We start from the raw sequence: 21,651 nt of genomic DNA, 5'->3' as shown, positions 1-21,651 counted from the left end.
TTCTATGTCTATGTTTCTATGGTTCGGGTAGGGACAGGTTGTGGGGGGGGGAACGCAGAGGGAGGTCGGGTCGGGTCCGGGGCGTGGAGGGTCCGGAGCACGGGTCGGGACGGGGGGGGTGGTGGGAGGGAGGTCAGGTCGGGTGGGGGAGAGGGAGCGCGGGTCGGGTCCAGTCCCGGGGGTCGGGTCGTGTCCAGGGGCGGGGGGAAGCGGGAGCTGGCCGTGGGAGGCAGCCTTATGCACGCAGCCCCAGTGAGGCCATTCGGCCAGGGCGAGGGGCTGCGTTCTTCGGGCCCTTCCCACACAGTTTTGGGCACTGTAGCGCGCATGTGCAGAGGTCCCGGCACTGTTTTCAGCGCAGGGACCTAGCTCCGCCCCCTACAGCTCATGCTGCGCCGTGCCCGGCTCCAGAGGACTAGCAGGGAGCCGGAGAATCTACGTTTGTTTTAGGCACACTTTGTGGCGCAAAAAACGGGCGTCCAGGTCAGGGCTTGGGCCCGTAGAGTGGACAAGGAAGTACCAGTTGATGTGGTGTATTTGGACTTTCAAAAGGCTTTTGGCAAGGTCCCACACAAGAAATTAGTGTGCAAAATTAAAGCACATGGTATTGGGGGTAATGTATTGACGTGAATAGAGAACTGGTTGTCAGACAGGAAGCAGAGAGTCGGGATAAACGGGTCCTTTTCAGAATGGCAGGCAGTGACTAGTGGGGTGCCGCAGGGCTCAGTGCTGGGACCCCAGCCATTTACAATATACATCAATGATTTCGATGAAGGAATTGAGTGTAATATCTCCCAAGTTTGCAGATGACACTAAGCTGGGTGGCGGTGTGAGCTGTGAGGAGGATGCTAAGAGGCTGCAGGATGACTTGGACAGGTTCGGTGAGTGGGCAAAAGCATGGCAGATGCAGTATAAATGTACATAAATGTGAGGTTATCCACTTTGGTGGCAAAAACATGAAGGCAGATTATCTGAATGGCAGTAGATTAGGAAAAGGGGAAGTGCAACGAGACCTGGGTGTCATGGTACGTCAGTCATTGAAAGTTGGCATGCAGGTACAGCAGGCGGTGAAGGAGGCAAATGGCATGTTGGCCTTCATAGCTAGGGGATTTGAGTATAGGAGCAGGGAGGTCTTACTGCAATTGTACAGGGCCTTGGTGAGGCCTCACCTGAAATATTGTTTCAGTTTTGGTCTCCTAATCTGAGGAAGGACATTTTTGCTATTGAGGGAATGCAGCGAAGGTTCACCAAACTGATTCCCGGGATGGCAGGACTGACATATGAGGAGAGACTGGATCGACTGGGCCTGTATTCACTGGAGTTTAGAAAAATGAGAGGGGATCTCATAGAAACATATAAAATTCTGATGGGACTGGACAGGTTGGATGCACGAAGAGTGTTCCCGATGTTGGGGAAGTCCAGAACCAGGGGACACAGTCTTAGGATAAGGGGTAGGCCATTTAGGACTGAGATGAGGAGAAACTTCTTCACTCAGAGAGTTGTTAACCTGTGGAATTCCCTACCACAGAGAGTTGTTGATGCCAGTTTGTTAGATATATTCAAGAGGGAGTTAGATATGGCCCTTATGGCTAAAGGGATCAAGGGTTATGGAGAGAAAGCAGGAAAGGGGTACTGAGGTGAATGATCAGCCATGATCTTATTGAATGGTGGTGCAGGCTCGAAGGGCCGAATGGCCTACTCCTGCACCTATTTTCTATGTTTCTATGTAAAACAAAAACACTTCTCATTTGTGCTCCACCAGAATTTCATCGTTGTCAGGTTTGTTTTGAAAGAATCGGTTTGCTTAAAGTTGTTCTATTACACAATTTATTTTAATTAGTACATTTGAAAGTGTATTTCAATTGCCAAGTTTTAAAGAATGATGAACTGCAAGTTTAAAAGATGCTACATTTTATCTGTCAAGGCTATGGGGTTTTGCATATAAGTGCTCCGTGTGAACCAATTAACAAAATACCTGAAAAATTACCCTCAAATAGAAATGAAAAATTAACAGGACTGTCTTTAGAATGAGTACCACGCATCTGGCACTGATATTTGCTTAAACTACAACACCTTGCATCAATACCCAAGAATGGATATATTCAGTGGCAAAGTCACTCACCTTGTGGTAGTTCATATGTTTTGTATGCCAGTCATTCTGCAGCCAGTGCTCTGGGGAATTTTCCTTCACAAAGTCACTCACTCGGTTCCTAAAATCATTTGGTTTCAACAGCAGTAGTTGAATAATGAAGTAACAGACTTGGGCCTCGTTTCCTTCATGACTTCGCAAGGCCTACATTTAAAAATAAAACGCAAACTTTCATCACAATTGAGCTTTTTGAAGGTCACCTCCAACAAGGCATCAGTTATTTGTTGGTGAGGCAAGGGTGGGAGGTGAGGCAAAGCAAGGGTGGGAATCAGGTAAAATTTGGAGAAATTCAGGAGGTTGGATACTTTGATTCCTCATTCTTCGCCGTTCCCCACACTATATTTTATTTTGGCAGGGAGGGGAGAATCAATTAGAACAGAACTACAAGGACAAACGCAGAGAAATCCTGTCCATCAGTTACAATATCAGCACAGCAACCCAGTTTTACCAGGAATTATACATAATTCACTTTAAAATCTGCCAAAAGAGATTTCTTAAAAGTTAGTTGTGCTGGTGGACAGGAAGACAATCAGAACCACAGATTACAAATCCCAATCCACTTCAGCACAGATTTAATTAATTAATCCTTGCTGGGCCTCGTCTGGGAGGGCTAAAAAGTGACAATGGGTAACAAAAATAATAGAAATTGCAGTGTTTAATTGGAGGAACATAAAAGTCACAAAAAAATCTACGAATATATTAACGGTATTATATATTAAATTCTAAAATACCGGCACAGACACGATGGGCCAAATGGCCTCCTTCTGTGTCGTAATCTTTCTATGATTCTATGTGCATTTATCCAAGTTACAATATTCTACTGCCTCATGATCAACAGACATCTTTTTGGTCTGAAATATATCAACAATGCTGAATGATATATTTCCATTCTTAAAATGCTTTTTAAACAAACTAAAAAGGGAGTAACAGTGAACTTCACTTACCAGACACAATATCAGTCTGTCCAAGGTGACAATGTTATATTTCCACACCATATCATTGAGGATCTCTATGCATTTGTTCAGTTGTTGTCCTCCAGCAGAGGTTGAGAACTCATAGACGAGGAAGTCAGCAAATGTTCGAACGTGAGCTACCAAAGCTCGAGCTCCTATTCTCTCCAACACTCTGCAGTCAAGAGAACAGTATAGATCTCTTTTCAAAGGACATAATTTACAAAAAAATAAATGTAGTAGACCAAAATAGTTATAAACATACAATAACAAAATGTATATTTGTGCACTATAATACAGAAATTGACATTTTAGGTCATGAAAGCATTTTCTTATTGTTAAATGTGTTGCTGCCATATTTTATTACAACAAATAGAAATAAACAAATTTCCACTGGTATAATCTTAATGGCAAAACTACATTACAAAACAAGTTTAATTCATTTACATAAGCCGTGATAAATGGCAGAAATACTAATTGAAATTTATTTTTAATCAGTTGAAAACAGACAAGTGCTATGAACAGGATCTCATTAATACATATATACAATAAGTACGTCTATCTCCTGTAGCATTGCACACTGAAGTTAAGTGTAGTCTTCAGGTGAAGCGAGATTAGAGGGTGGGGGGATAATTGGGACATAATTCAGCAGACATTCGATCCTTATTTTTAGATCCATATTAATAATGGAAGCTGCTTAATTAAACTTGCCACTTTGTAATTGCACCCTCCCATAGGATTAACTGCAGCATTTCTGATAAAAGGAAGGTGCAATTATAACTTGACAAGACTTATATATTTTAGGTATCTTTACTTGCAAGGCTGGCTATAACCCATGTAAGACGGTCTTGTGCCTCATAAGCAGAGATTTTTACTCTGTTTCCCCCTTTTACCTCAATTTATTTTTTTACTACTGCTCACTTTCGGTGTCCCAGCTTCACACAAGAGAGCGAGCAGGTGACTTCCTGCCCAGCTTTTAATCAACCACTGGCAACTGGATAGTCTCTCTGCTTTGGGAAGTACCAGGCTTTAGTTTGACCTCAATAGTGGAGCAAACCTGTAACCAGCCACTTAACAGTGGTATGTTGGGAGTATAGTATGCCACTTACAACTTAGGTCAGTTTATATATAATACACTGCTAAACATATAAAAGCAGAAAAAACATTTTTTCTACCCTCCCTCCTCATGCATTTGACTCACTGAATTCAGTTTTTACATTTTCTCGTCCTTGCTAACCCCTTTCTTAAATCTTCATCGTAAAGATGAACTGGAGACCTGTTGTTAATTCCCTGCCAGTGCAGCTCTATAAATTGATTAAGAAATCTGATACAGCATCCCCAGTGCTTCCAAAAGGCATTGATTCAGATTGGAAGCGCCATTATGTAGAGAGAGTTGCAGGTATGAACCTATACCTTACTCCACTAGAGCTCCAATCTACTGCAATACTGTGTTATGATAAATGTTGTAACTAGGTTTGTTTTGTCCCAGTACAGATTTTAATTCCAATCCTTTTAGATATGTTAACAAAATATTGTACTTTGAAAAATGCGAATCAAGTCTTCCGTGCAAAGAATGCAAAGACCATATTCAAATGTCACTGTAACATCCGATGAAGGAGGGGACATGTTGGTGCACAAACACTTTACGCCACACAATGGCAGGTTATGGATTTGTAAATGACCATTTTTCATTGTGGGAGGGGCAAGAATTCTTGCCCAAAGGGAAGAAGCGGAAAAAATATAGCCAGTTTAGGCAAGTTAACACCAGGAAACTCTAGCAATTCTAGATAGATCAGAGTAACTAACACTGGCAAAGGCCTAGGAACAAGTCTGCACTCTCAATTAAGAGAATGATACATGGCATGGTGGAGAAGGGAAGTTAAAGAAGATTTTTGTTAATTCAATAAATGAGATGGCAGTTAGTGACCCCCGTGCAGTTATTTGGAGGTTCTGCATCAAGTCTACTCTGCAAGACATAGTTCAAACATGCAGACAACAAAGTTAATTTTGAATAGTTCACTAAATTCACAGTAACAAATCTCTATTCTCGGGTGCTCACCTGTAGCCAATCTGATTAATGTGATCTGTCTCCAACAACATTTTCCATAGCAGACAGAGGAAGAGTGGTGGAGATCCCTGCATAGAGAAGTGAGTGATAATATCGTTCTCATTTGTCATGGACTTCCACTTCCTGTATTCTTCTTCCACGTTCTTCTTTAAATTAAATCGACTTTCTTGAGGCACATTGTTCTGTTTGAAAAAGGCCTGATGTAGATAAAATATTTTAAGTTAATGAAAGTGCATAAAGGAATATAATTTAAATATATATATTAAAGATAAAATAAAATTGCGGTTATGCAATTTTTTTGAAACTTGATCAAAAGATTCAATTCAGACCATGAATTATTTTAGATTTCAACTTACTCGGCAATTAAAATCTAATATTTTGACTCAGACTTTAATAAAAGTTTGAAATGTATTTTTCTTTTGTTTTTGTTTACTTCTACCACCTTGCAAAAACAAAAGATCCAGAAACTAGACCGCAGATCTTGAGCAGGAATGGAAATGTAGCTCAAAATGACTTGTCCTGTGGTTGTGCTCATCTCTTTTTCTGGACAACACTGCTAATCCGTGTCCCTCTTCTTCCAGCAATGATTAAATGATTTGGATGAGGGAACCAAATGTAATATTTCCAAGTTTGCTGACGACACAAAACTAGGTGGGATTGTGAGTTGTGAGGAAGAGGCAAAGACGCTGCAAGGCGATTTAGATAGGTTGAGTGAGTGGGCAAACATATGGCAGATGCAGTATAACATGGATAAATGTGAAGTTATCCATTTTGATAGGAAAAACAAAGACAAAGTATTAATTAATTGGTGATAGCTTGGGAAATGTAGATGTACAAAGGGACCTGGATGTCCTTATACACCAGTCACTGAAAGCAAACATGCAGGTGCAGCAAGCAGTTAGGAAAGCCTTCATTGCAAGAGGATTTGAGAACAGGAGCAAGGATGTCTTACTACAGTTATACAGGGGCTTGGTGAGACCACACCTGGAGTATTGTGTGCAGTTATAGTCTGCTTACCTAAGAAAGGATACACTTGCCATAGAGGGAGTGCAGCAAAGGTTCATCAAACTGATTCCTGGGATGGCAGGATTGTCATATGAGAGATTGGGTCGACTAGGCCTGTATTCACTAGAGTTTAGAAGAATGAGAGGGGATCTCATTGAAACATATAAAATTCTGACTGGGTTGGATAGACTGGTTGCGGGGAGGAGGTTTTCCTTGGCTGGGAAGTCTAGAACAAGGGGTCACAGTCTCAGGATACGGGGTAGGAAATTTAGGACAGAGGAGACATTTTTTCCACTCAGAAGGTGGTGAACCTGTGGAATTCTCTACCACAGAAGGCTGTGGAGGCCAAGTCGGTGAATATATTTAAGATGGAAATGGATAGATTTCTGGACACAAAAGATATCAAGGGGTATGGGGAGAAAGCAGGAATATGGTGTTGAGATAGCCATGATCATATTGAATGACGGTGCAGGCTCGAAGGGTTGAATGGCCTACTACTGCTCCTATTTTCTATGTTTCTATCTTTTTTGTAATATGTTGAAGAATCGCATCACTGTTTTAATAACCCATTTACAACAGAATTATCTTAATGTGGATTAAATAAATTAGGTCACAGAAATGTTTTCTTCATAAAAACTTCAAATTAAGCCAAGTATGAACTGAAGAAAACCGACTCAGATGCACTCCTTGGGGATGTCCTGCCCTAAATCAAAATGCCCAAGCATTAAAAATATTGGATTATGAACAACTTCTGAACTGTAGAGTTTCTTCAAGGGCTACCCATGAGGTAGCAAGTCTGATTTTGAAATCGATCACTGCATTGCAGAGTATGTGCTTCATAGCTACTTGCTTTGCACTACTGATGTCCTTCGGTAGAAAAGATTGATTATTCTGATATTACCTCAATATCTTAGTGACACCTGCATAATTTAATAAAGGCAGACAACTATTTTCCTCAGAGATCCTTGAACAGGTCAGCTTCCAGATTTATGCCTAGCTCTCCTGCAACTCTGTTTGAATCCATCCAATCAGACTTCCCTTCCACCTCCACCACAAAAATAGCCCGAACCAAAATCACAAACAACATTCGCTGTGTCTGTGTCATGTTTAGAGACTTTTGACTACTTGTCTGCCTCAGAGCTGTGGAAGCTGGGTCATTGAATAAATTTAAGACAGAGATAGACAATTTCTTAATTGATAAGGGAATAAGGGCTTATGGGGAGTGGGCAGGGAAGTGGACCAGAGTCCATGATCGGATCAGCTATGATCGTATTAAATGGTGGAGCAGGCTCGAGGGGCCGTATGGCCCACTCTTATTTCTTATGTTGACCTGGGAGGAAATCTAGGTAAATTACATCAAGATGTTCGAATGCAGTTCAACTCAGCACATAAGGAGCTAAATCTGCAGCACACAGACCTTTGGGAATGCAGATTAGATCCAGATGAACCAGCTGGAGAAGTACTACGTCCCACATGCTACTGCTTAAGACGATGCAGGTTTATTAAGACATTCCAGTAAATGTTCATTCAATGTCAGAACATGCTGGAAAACCTCAGCAGGTCAGGCCTGCTGAGTGTTTGCCAGCATTTCTGTTTTTATTACAGATTTACAGAATTTACAGTATTTTGCTTTTGTTCACTCAATATACTGGAGTGGCTTCAATGGGTGGTAGCCAGTTTGATTCACTGTTCAAATGACCAAAAACCAGACAGAGTGATTGGGGGAAGATGACAGGTTAAGCCTTTGGCTTCCTTAGAAGTCCCTTCTTAAGTTTAGTGCTGATTAGTTTCAGAGAATTGCTCGTTAGAAAAGTGAATTTAGCCAACTAATGGGGAATTTGTTATTTTCTATGTTATGAAACAGATTAACTATAAGTGAGGTACATTTCAACCCCAGCCCCACTGATATGCTTTTTCTCTTTTGTCCACCCCTTTCCCAGCCCTGTCCTGGCCTGATTATCTCCCTTTATTTTAACCCTGCTTGATCTGAAGATAGCACATGGTCTCGACTATCTACATGCACTGCTGAGAGAAATCAACAAGTGTGTAAAGTGATCTTTTTATGTCTCTCAATTGGCATATTCTCATTAACACTGCATAAATCTGCCTTTCTGAAAATAGGAGAAATGCACGAGGATGTGCGCAAGATTACAGTAGCCAGTTCACAAAATGTACAATTTCATCATTACAACTGTCAGAGAACACGAATACAAAAGCAAAATACTGCGGAGGCTGGAAATCTGAAATTGAAAAAAAAAACAGAAAATGCTAGAATACTCAGGTCAGGCAGCATCTGTTCATTCATCATACCTGTTCACTTATCATTCCTGTCTTCATTGATCTATGTTGACTCTCATTACCCCACATTTCAAATTCTCATTTTCTAAATTCTTTCAAGGCTTTGCCCCTCCCTGTCTCTGTAACCTACCAAACTCTGTTCCTGACTGTGGACTCTTGTGAATCCCCTATCTCTTTGCCCCACCATCACCTGCCTAGGCCTTACTCTCTGCAATTTCCCCACTAAAACTCTCCACCCATTTTCTCCTCCATAAAGGCTCACCTTAAAACCCATTTCTTTGATCACTGGTCACTGTTTGGGATTCTGTAGCTATTTTGTCCTCATGCAACAGAAACAGACCAGAGCGGTCGATATTAATGTGCATTTTTAGCAGTGATTAGCTGCTCCAGGCAGTTTCATCCACCGGAGAATGCTCAAGCATTGGTGGCCGTACCCTAAGCTCTGGAATTCCCTGCCTAAACCTCTCCGCCTCTATCTCCTTCAAGACGCTCCTTAAAACCGACCTCTTTGACCTGCCGTAATTTCTTCTTCTGTGGCTCGGTGTCAAATTTATGGGGGGGAAATTGCCTCCGCCTTTAAGTCCCATTACCACCTCTAATAGGCGGTAACGGAGTGGTAAGGCCTTTCCGCCCGGGGGCAGGTGGAGCTTGGATAGAAAAATGAGACAAGCTTGGACATTCATGAAAAATGAGACAATTAACCAAGTTGGTGTTCCTGTTCTTCAATCTTACTTCGCTACACCAAGGGAACATATTAGGCTTTTGTGAAGTTTATTTCTCAAAGCTTTTCATTGAGAACTCGTGTTCAAAAACTTTTAAAAAAATGCTAATATTTCAAAACATGCACTTTGGAATAGATGTTATAAAGTTAAGTACTCTGTCATAATCAACAGCAAAGTGATGGAAGGTGTCGTCGACAGTGCTATCAAGCGGCACTTACTCCTCAATAACCTGTCCACCGATGCTCAGTTTGGGTTCCGCCAGGAAGCTCCAAACCTCATTACAGCCTTGGAGCAAACATGGGCAAAAGAAAAAGCTGAATTCCAGGTGAGATGAGAGTGACTGCCCTCGACATCAAGTCAGCATTTGACCAAGTGTGGTGTCAAGGAGCCAGAGTAAAACTGAAGTCAATGGGAATCAGAGGGGAAACTCTCCACTGCCTGGCGTCATACCTAACACAATGTTTGTGGTTGTTGGAGGTCAATCATCACAGCCCCAGGACATTGCTTCAGAAGTTCTTCAGGACCGTGTCCTAAGCCCAACCATCTTCAGCTGCTTCATCAATGATCTTCCCTCCATCATAAGGTCCGAAGTGGGGATGTTCGCTGATGATTGCACAGTGTTCAGTGCCGTTGGCAACTCCTCAGATAATGAAGCAGTCCATGCCCCCATGCAGCAAAACCTGGATGACATTCAGGCTTGGGCTAAGTGACAAGTAACATTTGCGCCACACAAGTGTCAAGCAATGACCATCTCCAACAAGCGAGAGTCTAACCACCACCCCTTGACATTCAACGGCATTACCATCGCTGCTGGTGGGGGGGGGGGGGGGGGGGGGGTGGTTACTATTGAGCAGAAACTTAACTGGACCAGCCACATAAATGCTGTGGCTACAAGAGCAGGTCAGAGACTGGGTATTCTGCGGCGAGTGTCTCACCTCCTGACTCCCCCAAAGCCTTTCCACCATCTAAAAATGGCACAAGTCAGGAGTGTGATGGAATATTCTCCATGTGCCTGGATGAGTGTAGCTCCAGCAACACTCAAAAAGCTCGACACCATCCAGGGCAAAGCAGCCCGCTTGATTGGCAACCCATACACCAGCTTATACATTCACTCCCTCTATCACTGGTGCACCGTGGCTGCAGTGTATACCATCTACAAGGTTTCTTCGGCAGCACCTCCAAAACTCATGACCTTTACCACCTAGAAGGACAAGGGCAACAGGCGCATGGGAACACCATCACCTGCAAGTTCCCATCAAAGTTAGAGACCATCCTTACTTGGATGTATATCATCGTTCCTTCATTGTCGCTGGGTCAGAATCCTGCAACTCCCTTCCTAACAGCACTATGGGAGTACCTTCATCACACGGACTGCAGCGGTTCAAGAAGGCGGCTCACCACCACCTTCTCAAGGGCAATTAGGAATGGGCAATAAATGCTGGTCTTGCCAGCGACACCCACATCCCATGAAGGAATTTAAAAAGATTTGTTGTAATCTACTGATTTATTCTTACTTCTGTAATAATTTTACTTCTGAATTAATGCAAATACAGGTAATTACTTTTAAATCTGAGATATATGATCTGACAGTATGGTGTTCTATGACAGTTTGGAGAAATCTAAAGCAAATAGTAGCTAGGTTGTACTATTTCTGGTACCTATGCCACCAGTAAAATTATTCATTCCTCATCCTGCAGCAGTACTATTGTTGATATCTCATACAATCTGCGTGGGCTTGCCTTTAGAAGCTACCTTTGGTAGAGGGCATGTGAAGAGTATTGAGAATCTGCCAACAATTTGTATCTACCCTGAAAGAATATCACAAACACATTGAAATGTAGTTAGTGCACAATAGAAGATTGGATGAATAATGGATTGCAGAACAGGGCAATACAAAGTGGAAAGATACATCAATATTGGCCTAACATGGCTACAGAAACAAGAATGTATTCAAGATTAAGATTTCTGTTGTTAGGGCTACCACCTCATGTGCCTTCTATGCATAGTGTGTTAATATTTACCACCAGGTTAACTCAAAAACTAAAACTAAAGATTATCTTACCTGTAATGGAGCTGGGAAACAGCTGAGTGTGTGTGAAGCCCAGTTGTGAGGGGTGAATACCATGATTGTTTGTAGAATGTCTTTACACCAGGTACCTTGTATAGATTCTGAGCCTGTAAAAAAGTCTATATATTTTTTTAAAAGACAGGATAAACATTGGAAGATAATGCAAGCAGTAGCATAGTGTAGCATTATAGGGTGTGGTAGTGCAGTGGTTATGGTACTGGATTAGCAACCCAGAGGTCATAACCACGACGCTAGGGTTATGAGAGGCCGTGAGTTCAAATTCCACTGCAGCAAGTTGAACTGAATTCAATACATCTCTTAATTTGTGTGCTGGCACCAGAAAAAACATGAAAGCTTCTGCATGATTGTCAGAAAAATCTAACTTGTTCATTAATCCTCCTCAGTGAAGACCTGCCTCAATAATCTGCCACCCCTTTCCGATCTGGCCTGTGTGACTCCACTCTCACAAGAGGTGCTGAATCCCAATTCTCTCTGAAATTACCTAGCAAACCACTCTGACTTGTAGTAATAGTGTTTTATTAAAAAACATTGGTTCAAGAAGGCCCACCATATTCTCAGGGCAACTATGGATGAGCAGAAAATGCAAACCATGTTGCTCACATCTCAAGAATATAAAAATACTCCAGGAACAAAGCAATACATGTTGTTAATTGATATGGATTACAGGATATTTGACTCAAAATAAGCACATTCTAACGATGAATAATTCACAATGCAGACGTAACAGCTACATTTTCAGATTAATACTTACCGGTTACATGTGTTGCTCTAGCTAGAGTGAGAATAAGAGCTCTATTAAGTTCCTCAGACTCTGCAGAAAGAACTGTTTTGGGGTCACTGAGAAACCGAGTAAACTGGGGCTGGACTTCTGAACTGCCCAATGCGGTGATCAGCCGGAGAGCTGTGCTTTCAACACTAAATGGCCAAAGACAATTAGTAAGTTATAGTAGAGTTTATAATTCCATATTCAAGCCTTTTCCAAGATTTGGTTATAGAAGTATAGCAAAATCCCAATACACTAGTAACCCCAGTGCAAAAGCTACACCAGTGATACTACATCTGCCTGTGTTGAGATATATGAACAACAATCACTGCTCCCAATTTGCCGCCACCACTCCACCAGGGTTACAGTTTATTAGACCGACTCAGTGCCAATTATAACTGTGCAAGTGGCTACTTTAATTAAGTTCTAATCCACAAAAATGCGAGCGTAAACAGCGGAACACATCCTCAGGAGATTAAATAAATGGAGTGGAATCCATAAGGCAGATTGTATATGGTCTTTTGAAGCTGTAGGCATGATGGGGCAAATGTCTTTTTTCCCATTGTTTAATTATATAAAATTATATGAAGGTGTTTTTTTTATTACAGATTAACATTACGAGTACAGAAATTCTTAGAAACCCTAATGGTCAAGTATCTTTTATGCTTAAAATGTCTAATCTTCTTTAGGTTAGGGTTCATATCTGAAGATGATATGTTATAAAAATTCAATAAATTATTAGTTTGAGGTTTCATTTAAAGTGGCAATCATTTGTATCCCACTTGTTTCTAGATTTGTACAGCAGTAATTCCACTGATGAGAGTCGGTAAATTGGGTTGCTGCCAAAATTACAGGGCAATTACACTAACTCTCCATAAATCATTAGAGAGAACACTTAGAACGTTAAGCCTAGTTTTGGCCACATACAAATGAAGGACTTCAAGGATGATGTAGGGTCTTAAATGAAAGAGCGTACAAATGAGTTGTCTTGTTCTAATTGATAAAACTAATGAAGAGGGTGAGGGGTGGACAACCAACGGTTTGAAAAATCATTTAGAACCAGAAGGAAATGCAGATAAAGTCTTTTTTGTGCTAAATAACTAAAGTAGCTATAGAATACGATTATAAATCAAAGAAAACAGAAAGTTAGATGTACATGTGTAACAATTACAGCACATTTACATGTTAATTTATGTAACAACATGCAAGCTGTTGGAGTGGGGTGAGGAAGGAATGACTGCAAAGGAAGATTTTTTTTCCAGGTCCTGCACACAAAAATAAAAACTAGGGTAAGCTTGATGACTTTTCTTGTTCTGTCTTACGTTGATAATTGTAGCCAACATTACACTCATTTCAATTGAATAGCTTCTATGAGAATAATACTGTGGAAATGAGCTAATATTGGATTAATGAATGGCTAACTGCTCTCGACCAGCACGTACTGCGTTCAAGGTCATCCTCATGTACCAGTCTCTCCACGAGCTTGCTATAACTTAACTCAATATAGAGCAAAACAGGTTGTCTACCTAGTCTGAAATGGTTGATCTGCATGAAGATACGAGATAGTGCTATAAATAAATTCTCGCATTAGAAAGGAGTCCCCCCTCAAAACATTTGGGAGATGCATTATAAATGTAGATAGGGATAGAGGCACTTTTCATTTAAAAGTATTTACTAATTGTATTATTTTTCTTTAAAACAAAAAAAGAACATAATTGACAGGTTATGTACATTTCTATTATTTCCAAAATGATTGCCTTCATCAGCATCAAAAGAGAATATTCCTTCAAAATAAAACAATTATGCAATAAAAAAATTAAAAATAATTATATCTATGAACAGAATAAAAACCTGGGTGTGCCAATTATAAAAGGTAATACTAAGGGGCCAAGTTTCAGCCCGAGTTGCTCCTGATTTTTTGAGCAACTGGTGTAGAACGGAGTATCTTAAAGATTTGAATTCTCGGCATTTAGTTTGCTCCAGTTCTAGTCAGTTAGAACAGTTTCACTTTGGAACAGAATTTTTTTTCAAAAGGGGGCGTGTCTGGCCACTTACGCCTGTTTTCAAAGTTTAGGCAGTGAAAACTTACTCCAAACTAACTTAGAATGGAGTAAGTGAAGATTTTTGTACGCTCGAAAAAACCTTGTCTACACTTTAGAAAATCAGACGTAGGTTACAAATCAGGCGTAGAGAATGGGGGGGGGGGGTTTAAAGGGAAGTTTACAAACATTAAACACTTCAGTTTTACAAATAGAGAGCCATCATCAATAATAAATGATAAATACATCAATAAATCAATCAAAAAAATTAATAAAAAATTAATTAAAAAAAAAATCAATAAAACAATACCTTTTCTACTTACCGACTGCAGCACCGGGAGTCCTCCAACAGCGTGCTGGGACGGCCCCCCCAGTGTGTCTCTGTCAGTCAGTGTGGGGGTGGAGGAGGGAGGGAGGTGAGAGAGGTGAAGGGAGGGAGGGAGGGAAGGAGGGGAGAGGAGTCCGAACGGCTGGGCCCAAGACTTCGGGCTAGATTTACAGGTAGGTGGCGTCTGGTCTCGGGGGGGGGGCGGGAGGGCGGGGGAGAGCAGAGGTCGAGTCGGGTGGGAGGAGCCTTATTCACGCAGCCCCAGTGAGGCCATTCGGCCAGGGCTAGGGGCTGCATGCTTCGGGCCCCTCCCACAGTTTTGGGCCGCCTGGAGCTACTGCACATGCGTGCCCACTGTAGCGCGCATGTGCAGAGGTCCCGGCTCCGCCCCCCTACAGCTCGTGCTGCGCCGCGCCCAGCTCCAGAGGTCCTGCAGGGAGCCGGAGAATAGGTAAGTTTTTTTTAGGCGCACTTTGTGGCGCGAAAAACGGGCGTCCAGGTCCGGGCTGCGCCGTTTTCGGCACGGCCCGAAACTTGGGCCCTATAAGTCTGAAATTATATTCTACTTTTAATACTTCAAATGTTTCCAGTAAATAAGGGATCCAAGGACAATATAGTAAGTAGGGTTTTTTACTGAGAAACTGGCACGTTGTTCAGGAGTGGTCTCAAGTATTTATAAACATTTTGAGCAATGGGTAGTTGTAATCCTCTTATCTGGAGTTTGTTTGTAAGGGTTAATAGAGGTTTTCAAAGGTAGGGAAAGTTTTTAAGAGCATGAATAGCGAAAGGTTGTTTCCACTAGTTGGTAAATCAGTAACAAGGAGGCATGGATTCAGAAAGTTTATTAGAATATGGAATGCTTTACCACAAGTGGCGATTGAGAGAGATTATATCATTTAAAAGGCAATTGGATAAGTATTTGATAAGGAGAATATGAAAGGACATGGGGGGGGGGGAAAGGTAGGAATGTGGGATTCGGATAGCTCTAGCTAAGGAGCTGGCCCTGCTATAGACTTAATGTTCCAAAGACATTTTTCTGTGCTGTATTTTCTATTACTCAATGATAATTCCAGGCCAATGAAGTCATATTTTAAACATTCACAGGATCCTCAACTCTGCAACATTATTGTTCATGTTTAGAAATGCAATGCATTGAAGTACCAGACCAGTTTTAAATTTGAAAGATTAAAAATAACTTACCACAGGTGAAGTTGGTTCTGATTGGTCTGTGGTACAGCTGCCAATGAATGAAGATGGCTTAACAGCTGTACTCTGTAGTGAGGCTGGATGTGATGCATGCGGTAACTGAACATCTCCAGCAAAGTGTGTAGGATCCCCCATGCATGTGACTTGAAAACATTTGGTAAAAGCTGGCCTAAAAAGAGAAAATAACAAAAATTTAGCCCGCCTTGTATACAACATGAAAGCAGCCTTTTTTTCAGGCTTGCATTTTAAAAGAGCTAAATCCATTGCCAATAGCATACAAGGCAGCAATTTTCACAGCTAGGGATGTTATTTTGGAAATTTCATCCTTCGCAATTACAAAAAGGAGAGCATATAAGTTCAAGATGAATCTAAAAATGCACTCCCCACAATTGTATTGCCTTAGAGCAGGGAACTATAGTAAAAACATTTTTATAAGCTCAGCAAGTTGCAATTCTGGGAAATGGAACATTATTTTTTGGGAATATTATCAATGCCAAGCACTTTCAGCAGATCTATATCCATTGTTATCCTGATCTTGGATAAATAACCCCTACTCCACCAGTCAAAATTTTTACATTTCTGACAACAATCAAACTTGAACTCACCCAAATAGTGAAGTCTGCCAAACTGTGCTAGATTTAAACACAAATTCTAGAAATTCACTGTACTATTGAAAGGAGACTATTTACATTCAAAATTAGGGTTAAATATTTTGCCATTTTCCTTACTCTGTCAGCACTGAGTATTCTGACATCAGATCATATATGGAATAAAGCTGTCTTTATTCTCCCTGAACAAAATACTTCAACCCGACCTCAGAATAACCATGAATACATCGGTGTGATATTTCTATTCCCCAAAACAGCCAACCTTGTAGCCTCTCTGAGTATCATACTTTGGCCCAAAATGTTATGAATTTTCACTGGGAAATGGACTGAGAATGTCCAAACTCAATTGATTTATGATAGTTACATAGAGCAAGATTTCTTTCCACAGGCGTGCGAGGCCCCAGAGATGAAACTACTGTGTCTCACTGATGATTCCCAGAATGTAATATTCTCATTATTATTAAAGAAATACTCCAAGGCTCAATTCAAATAAGCAAGATTTATCAGTAATGCTCAGAAATCTGGCAAAGGCTCCAACGGTCTGCTGTATTTCTTTAGCTCTACTGTACTCAAAATACAATTTTTTGTTTTCCCAACTCAAAAATAGGCAATGTTAATCTTCAGAAATGTATACTTCATAAGATAAATCAATGATCCCTGGACTCAGGGAAAAAATAATTGAAATCAAAGTTGTGTATCGATATTTCACAGATGCATCCAAGAATAGTACACTTACTGATAAACCCTTTAATGCCAAGAGATTCAATCTCCATATAAACTAGAAGACGACTGTAAGTTTCTACCAGAGCAGGAGCCAATGCTAGGCTTGATTTGGCATGGGCTAGTTTGATCACCCTTGTAGCTATACTGTGAATGAGACTGAAATACAAAATATCAAATCAGTTATGGTTCCAGTATTACAAGAGTATTGTTACAGAACAGCATTGATGTGCTTAGTTTATTGACTCTAATTATATTGTTGCAAACAGGTAATTTAAAAAGACATTTGCTCAGTTAGCAGAGTACAAAAAGCTAATTCTAATTATGTGGAATGCTGTGAAATTATCAGCTATTGTGATACTATTGCCAAAATATAAAAGCAAAAGCAAAACGTATAAGCAGCCTTATTCTTAAGACAATCTAAAACCCAAACTAATGCCTTTTGAGCCAAAGAAACACATTTATTAATAGCCTTCAGGCCAATTAACGGTGATCTCTGCATAGACTAAATTAATTTTTAACGTGAAAAACAATGCCCTGAATAGTCCAAGTAAGACATTGGCCCGGAATTTGTGGTCCGTGTGAAGAAAAGGTGTTCGCCGCTTGCCCCGAATTAAGCTTCACACAAAGATCTCGCGATCTGTGTCGAGAACTTCAAGTTTTCAGACGTTCAATTCAAGTCAACTGAGTTTAGTGGGAATCCTCTTATACAAGCTGCTGTGATGTTAACAAGCTGGCTAAGCAGCCAATCAAATGCAGAATTCTCAGACAACAAACAAGGAAGTGAGTAAGCTCTTAAAATTCTAACTTTTTGACTAAGCTCTTAAAATTCTAATTTTTAAAAAATGTTAGAAAGAGCAAAACAAAGATTGGGGCTCTCACATGGGGACAAGGCAAACCTGAAATAAAGATGAACAATCTTCAAAAAATTTTTTTTTGAAAAGTTTCTTAAAAAATTACATTATTAAAATGGATAAATTTCACACTGCACAACATGTAAAACTTGTTTTTCAGGCTCATAACCTTTGTTTAGTAGTAGTAACACTTAAAACCCCAGTTACACCTAATCCCTTCGGATCTCACTTTTAGTGGGAAATTCAACAATGTAATTACTGTGGAAAGAGCCGAAGTTTGTCAGTTTCCCCGATTTGAGTCATTATACAGATTGCCGGTTCTGTGGAGGAGCAGTGAATGATAGACTGCAACTTCAGGATTTCCGCATGCACCTGTGTCAAATCCTGAAGTTGTGATCAGTTTCAAAGGCGGAATGACGGCGACCGCAAGTTCCAGGCCATTACTACTGTAATTTATGCTTGGCTAATTATTTATGATTTCATTACCAATATTTATTTGAACCAAATGTAATGATTATAGATTTAAATCAAATGATACAAGTTTATTTTGAAAACTGTTCCTTCCTTTCACTACAGGGTATATTATCTACTTGGCAAATAACTAATGACATTGAAAGTAATGGTAAACCTTCACAAAGAACATTATTCTGTCACTCCGAATTGAGCAAGCTTAAATTCCAGTGACTACCTCATTTTAGCATGAACTGTTAGCGAATCTAGTAAGTTCATTTTCAGTGGGGTAGTAGATCCTGAAGCAGTGCAGTTGGTTCCAGGAAGAGATATCCTCAAGCTTCCATTCCCATAAATTGTTTCAACTAATACTCCCATAGGCAATGTAAAACATTCAGAATTAGTGGAATATGCATTACACAGCAAGGCAATCTTGTAATCGTTCATCTGTAGACTTTTATTCCTCAAACTTTGCTGCAAAAATCTGTATTGAAAATAATTAAACACAGTGAAGATAATTATTTTCTCCATTTATGATAAATAAACATACATTTTTGACTTTTACTAATATTATGGGATGCTTTTCATAAAGAATCAGCCTGTGTGTTTTTCAGAGCATGACTTCCCCTAAAAAAGGTATTTATTTTCATTACTTGGGTCTTCTCGCACAATGCAACACTATTTTTTTTTCTCCAGGAAAGGCAATGAGAGAAGGGGTTTATCTCTTCAGTGTATTAACATATTGTCTTTAACTTTCAGAAACACATCCTTTATGGTATGTACTAATGGTAATGTCATACATGCAACACACTATGTAATAAGTACAAACCCCCCCCAACCCCCATTAATTTTAATTGTATTTTTACTGTGTTAAAATATGTATTAAACAAAATACAGGAAATAATTCGGCAAACTATTTAATTGGCCTCACAAGCAGCGCTGGAAACAGAGAACCTCAACCTGCCTGCAACATTAATTGGAAAAAGGCACATTGCTTGAAATTTTTATTCCACGGATTTAAAAATCAAGGACATTACACTGATCTATACGCAGGCATGCCAACTCCTTAAACTTTACATTTAACAGCTTACTCATGGTGGAGTTTGAGAGAGTGAGGGATGGGTATCTGCAGTTTGGAGTTATCATTTTGTGCCTTCCTGTTGAGATGTATCCAGATACAAGTCATTGCAAAAGCATGAGTAGACTGTGGTTTGCTAATGTCAGGTACTGGAATGCACTGCAAACAAAGAAAAATAAGCACATCAGAATCTGGAAAACACTTTCTTCTGCACTTAAATAACTGCAAGTTGATGAATTTGATGTTTAAATCCTACTTCTTTCTCTGGGTACAGCAGGTCAAACAGCTTCATCACTGGGAGGAAGTCAGCTAGCGCATTCTTCTGGATACTGCCAGAGATGAACTGCAATAAAACCCACATCAGGTGGTCTCGCCCTTTTATTAGACCTCGGCCTGCCAGCTACATGATAAGGACAACAAAGTTATAAAAAACATTTGCTTAACAGTTCCAGACAACAAATGATTGTGTATTGGAAAGGAGGATTTCAACAGCTATTTATTTTTCAAATCGCAGGAGAAGCCTCAGAGCTTCTTGTACTATGTGTCAGAAATGGGATGGACAGAGTGGGGAGCAGAGTTCAATTTAAGTGGATTTGTGGAAAGGAAGATTTAGGGGGTTGCACTTTAGTGGCAGAACACGAGCAATGGTCATATATGAGGCGGCTGAGCCACACAGAAGTTACAGGTCACAAGGCTGCCATTTTGCCTATCATACATACGGCAGTAAGTCTTCACTGTATTTCTTCCATGTTTGAATATTCTTCCAACAATGCCCAGAATTGCATACAATACTCAACAGCAATCGAATAAATAAAACATTACTTCCTTTTTTAAATTCACTACCCGATGAAACTAATTAATTTCCTTTTCAACCTAATTGCCTAACTGCTAACTTTAAGATCTACACCTGCACTCCTAGATCTCACTGTTCTCCCCACTCAGTTTACCTTTTAAGGCAAGGGAATATATTCCCTCTACCATGTACTCTAATTTTCATAACACATCTTTTCAGTAATTCCTTATTAATATGCTGTCCAAAATTGCACTCCCCTCATCATTATGTTGTGTGATTTCTTCAAAAAATTCAATTAAATTATTCAAGCGCAACCTGCCCGTTACAAACCCAAGCTGAAGATTTGATTAATCCATGTCTTTTCCTGACCCCCAACCCACCCACTTCCGGTTTTAACAGAGGCGTGACAGGGGACAGGCAACCAACATGCTCCCAGAAGGCAGGTTGGCACTTTAATTATTATGAGGCTGTGGGCGGGCAGGTTTCCCAGGCTTCAGAGAATGCGCCAGCTAAAGTGAGGCGAGGACTGCTGGATCCAGGTGGGAAGTGCCTTTCCACTGACCTGCTGGATCCAGCTTTCCTGCCACCCCAGCCCCACAATCAGACACCCTCCCGATCCTTCTAATCTCCCCGACCCCCAACCCGAGGCCATCGACCCGCCCTCTCCCCCACGAGGCCTTAGATCTCCACCCCCCCTCTGGTCTTGTGACCCCCACCCCCACCCCCACACCTTCCCCTCTGGCCTTCTGACCCCACTCCGGACTCCGATTATCTTCCCCCCCCTCCCCCGATCCCCCCCTCTCCTCTACGGCCTTCCCATCCCCTTTTGGCCTTCCGACCCCACCCACCCAACCCTTTCTGCGGCCTGGTGTTGCAGGCATAACACCCAACAGCCAGCCAGCCTCTCCATCTGGTTAGCTGCGGGCAGGAAACAGAGATTCAAAATGTTAATCAGGCCCTGCAATTAAATTTGGCCGGGAGACCAGTTTTCCTCGACCGCATTGCAGCACCCCCACCCGCTCCCTCCCAACCTCCAAATTAAAATTCCGGCCATTACCTTTGCTAACCTCCAATCATTTGAAAATGGAATTGTGGCAAAGATTTTCTGTATAATATGGTTAGTGCCTCCATCTCCTCTCCAACCTAATTCAGTATTTTGATGCACATTAACTGGACACAGTGGCTTTTCTAATGTTAGTCCAACTAATTTTTTTAATAAAACATCCTTTTGAGTATTTATCTCAAGTAGTGGTCCTTCTACACTCTGCTTTGCTACTCATACTTTCATATTCCTTTAAAAAAAACTGTCACAAAATACTTAAGAATCTCTGCCTTTCCCTCACCGTCAAATCCAAGATGGTCTCCATCTCTAAATAGCCCACTCCTTCCTTGATTATTCATTCACTTCTCATATGGTCATAAAACTTTCACTATACTTTGTCCATAATCCTTTATGTTTCCCACTGCTTCCCTTTAACAACTTTTATATTTCAGCTTCAGTATCTTTCTAGATTGATATATTTTGGTGCAA

At 40.8% G+C, this 21,651-nt stretch overlaps 1 protein-coding gene across 5 annotated transcripts in view; it reads right to left on the bottom strand.

Annotated features, from left to right (window-relative positions):
- Positions 1-21,651, bottom strand: part of med23 (mediator complex subunit 23) — a 94,786-nt gene that overhangs the window by 39,125 nt on the left and 34,010 nt on the right. For 2 of the 5 annotated variants that reach the window (XM_070885245.1, XM_070885249.1), the window contains 10 exons: positions 19,584-19,727; positions 19,341-19,486; positions 18,488-18,733; positions 16,962-17,104; positions 15,612-15,786; positions 12,033-12,196; positions 11,255-11,379; positions 5,159-5,364; positions 3,094-3,274; positions 2,123-2,293 (listed from right to left, as the gene is read on the bottom strand). In XM_070885245.1, the coding sequence (XP_070741346.1) occupies positions 2,123-2,293; positions 3,094-3,274; positions 5,159-5,364; positions 11,255-11,379; positions 12,033-12,196; positions 15,612-15,786; positions 16,962-17,104; positions 18,488-18,733; positions 19,341-19,486; positions 19,584-19,727 (1,701 nt within the window). Of the gene's footprint in view, positions 1-2,122; positions 2,294-3,093; positions 3,302-5,158; positions 5,365-11,254; positions 11,380-12,032; positions 12,197-15,611; positions 15,787-16,961; positions 17,105-18,487; positions 18,734-19,340; positions 19,487-19,583; positions 19,728-21,651 lie in introns of all 5 variants that reach the window. The other 3 variants (XM_070885246.1, XM_070885248.1, XM_070885247.1) reach the window with 2 other exon arrangements.

This window comes from Pristiophorus japonicus, chromosome 7 (genome assembly GCF_044704955.1).
Source record: "Pristiophorus japonicus isolate sPriJap1 chromosome 7, sPriJap1.hap1, whole genome shotgun sequence".
Lineage (NCBI taxonomy): Eukaryota > Metazoa > Chordata > Chondrichthyes > Pristiophoridae > Pristiophorus > Pristiophorus japonicus.
This window is presented reverse-complemented; position numbering and strand designations above follow the sequence as displayed.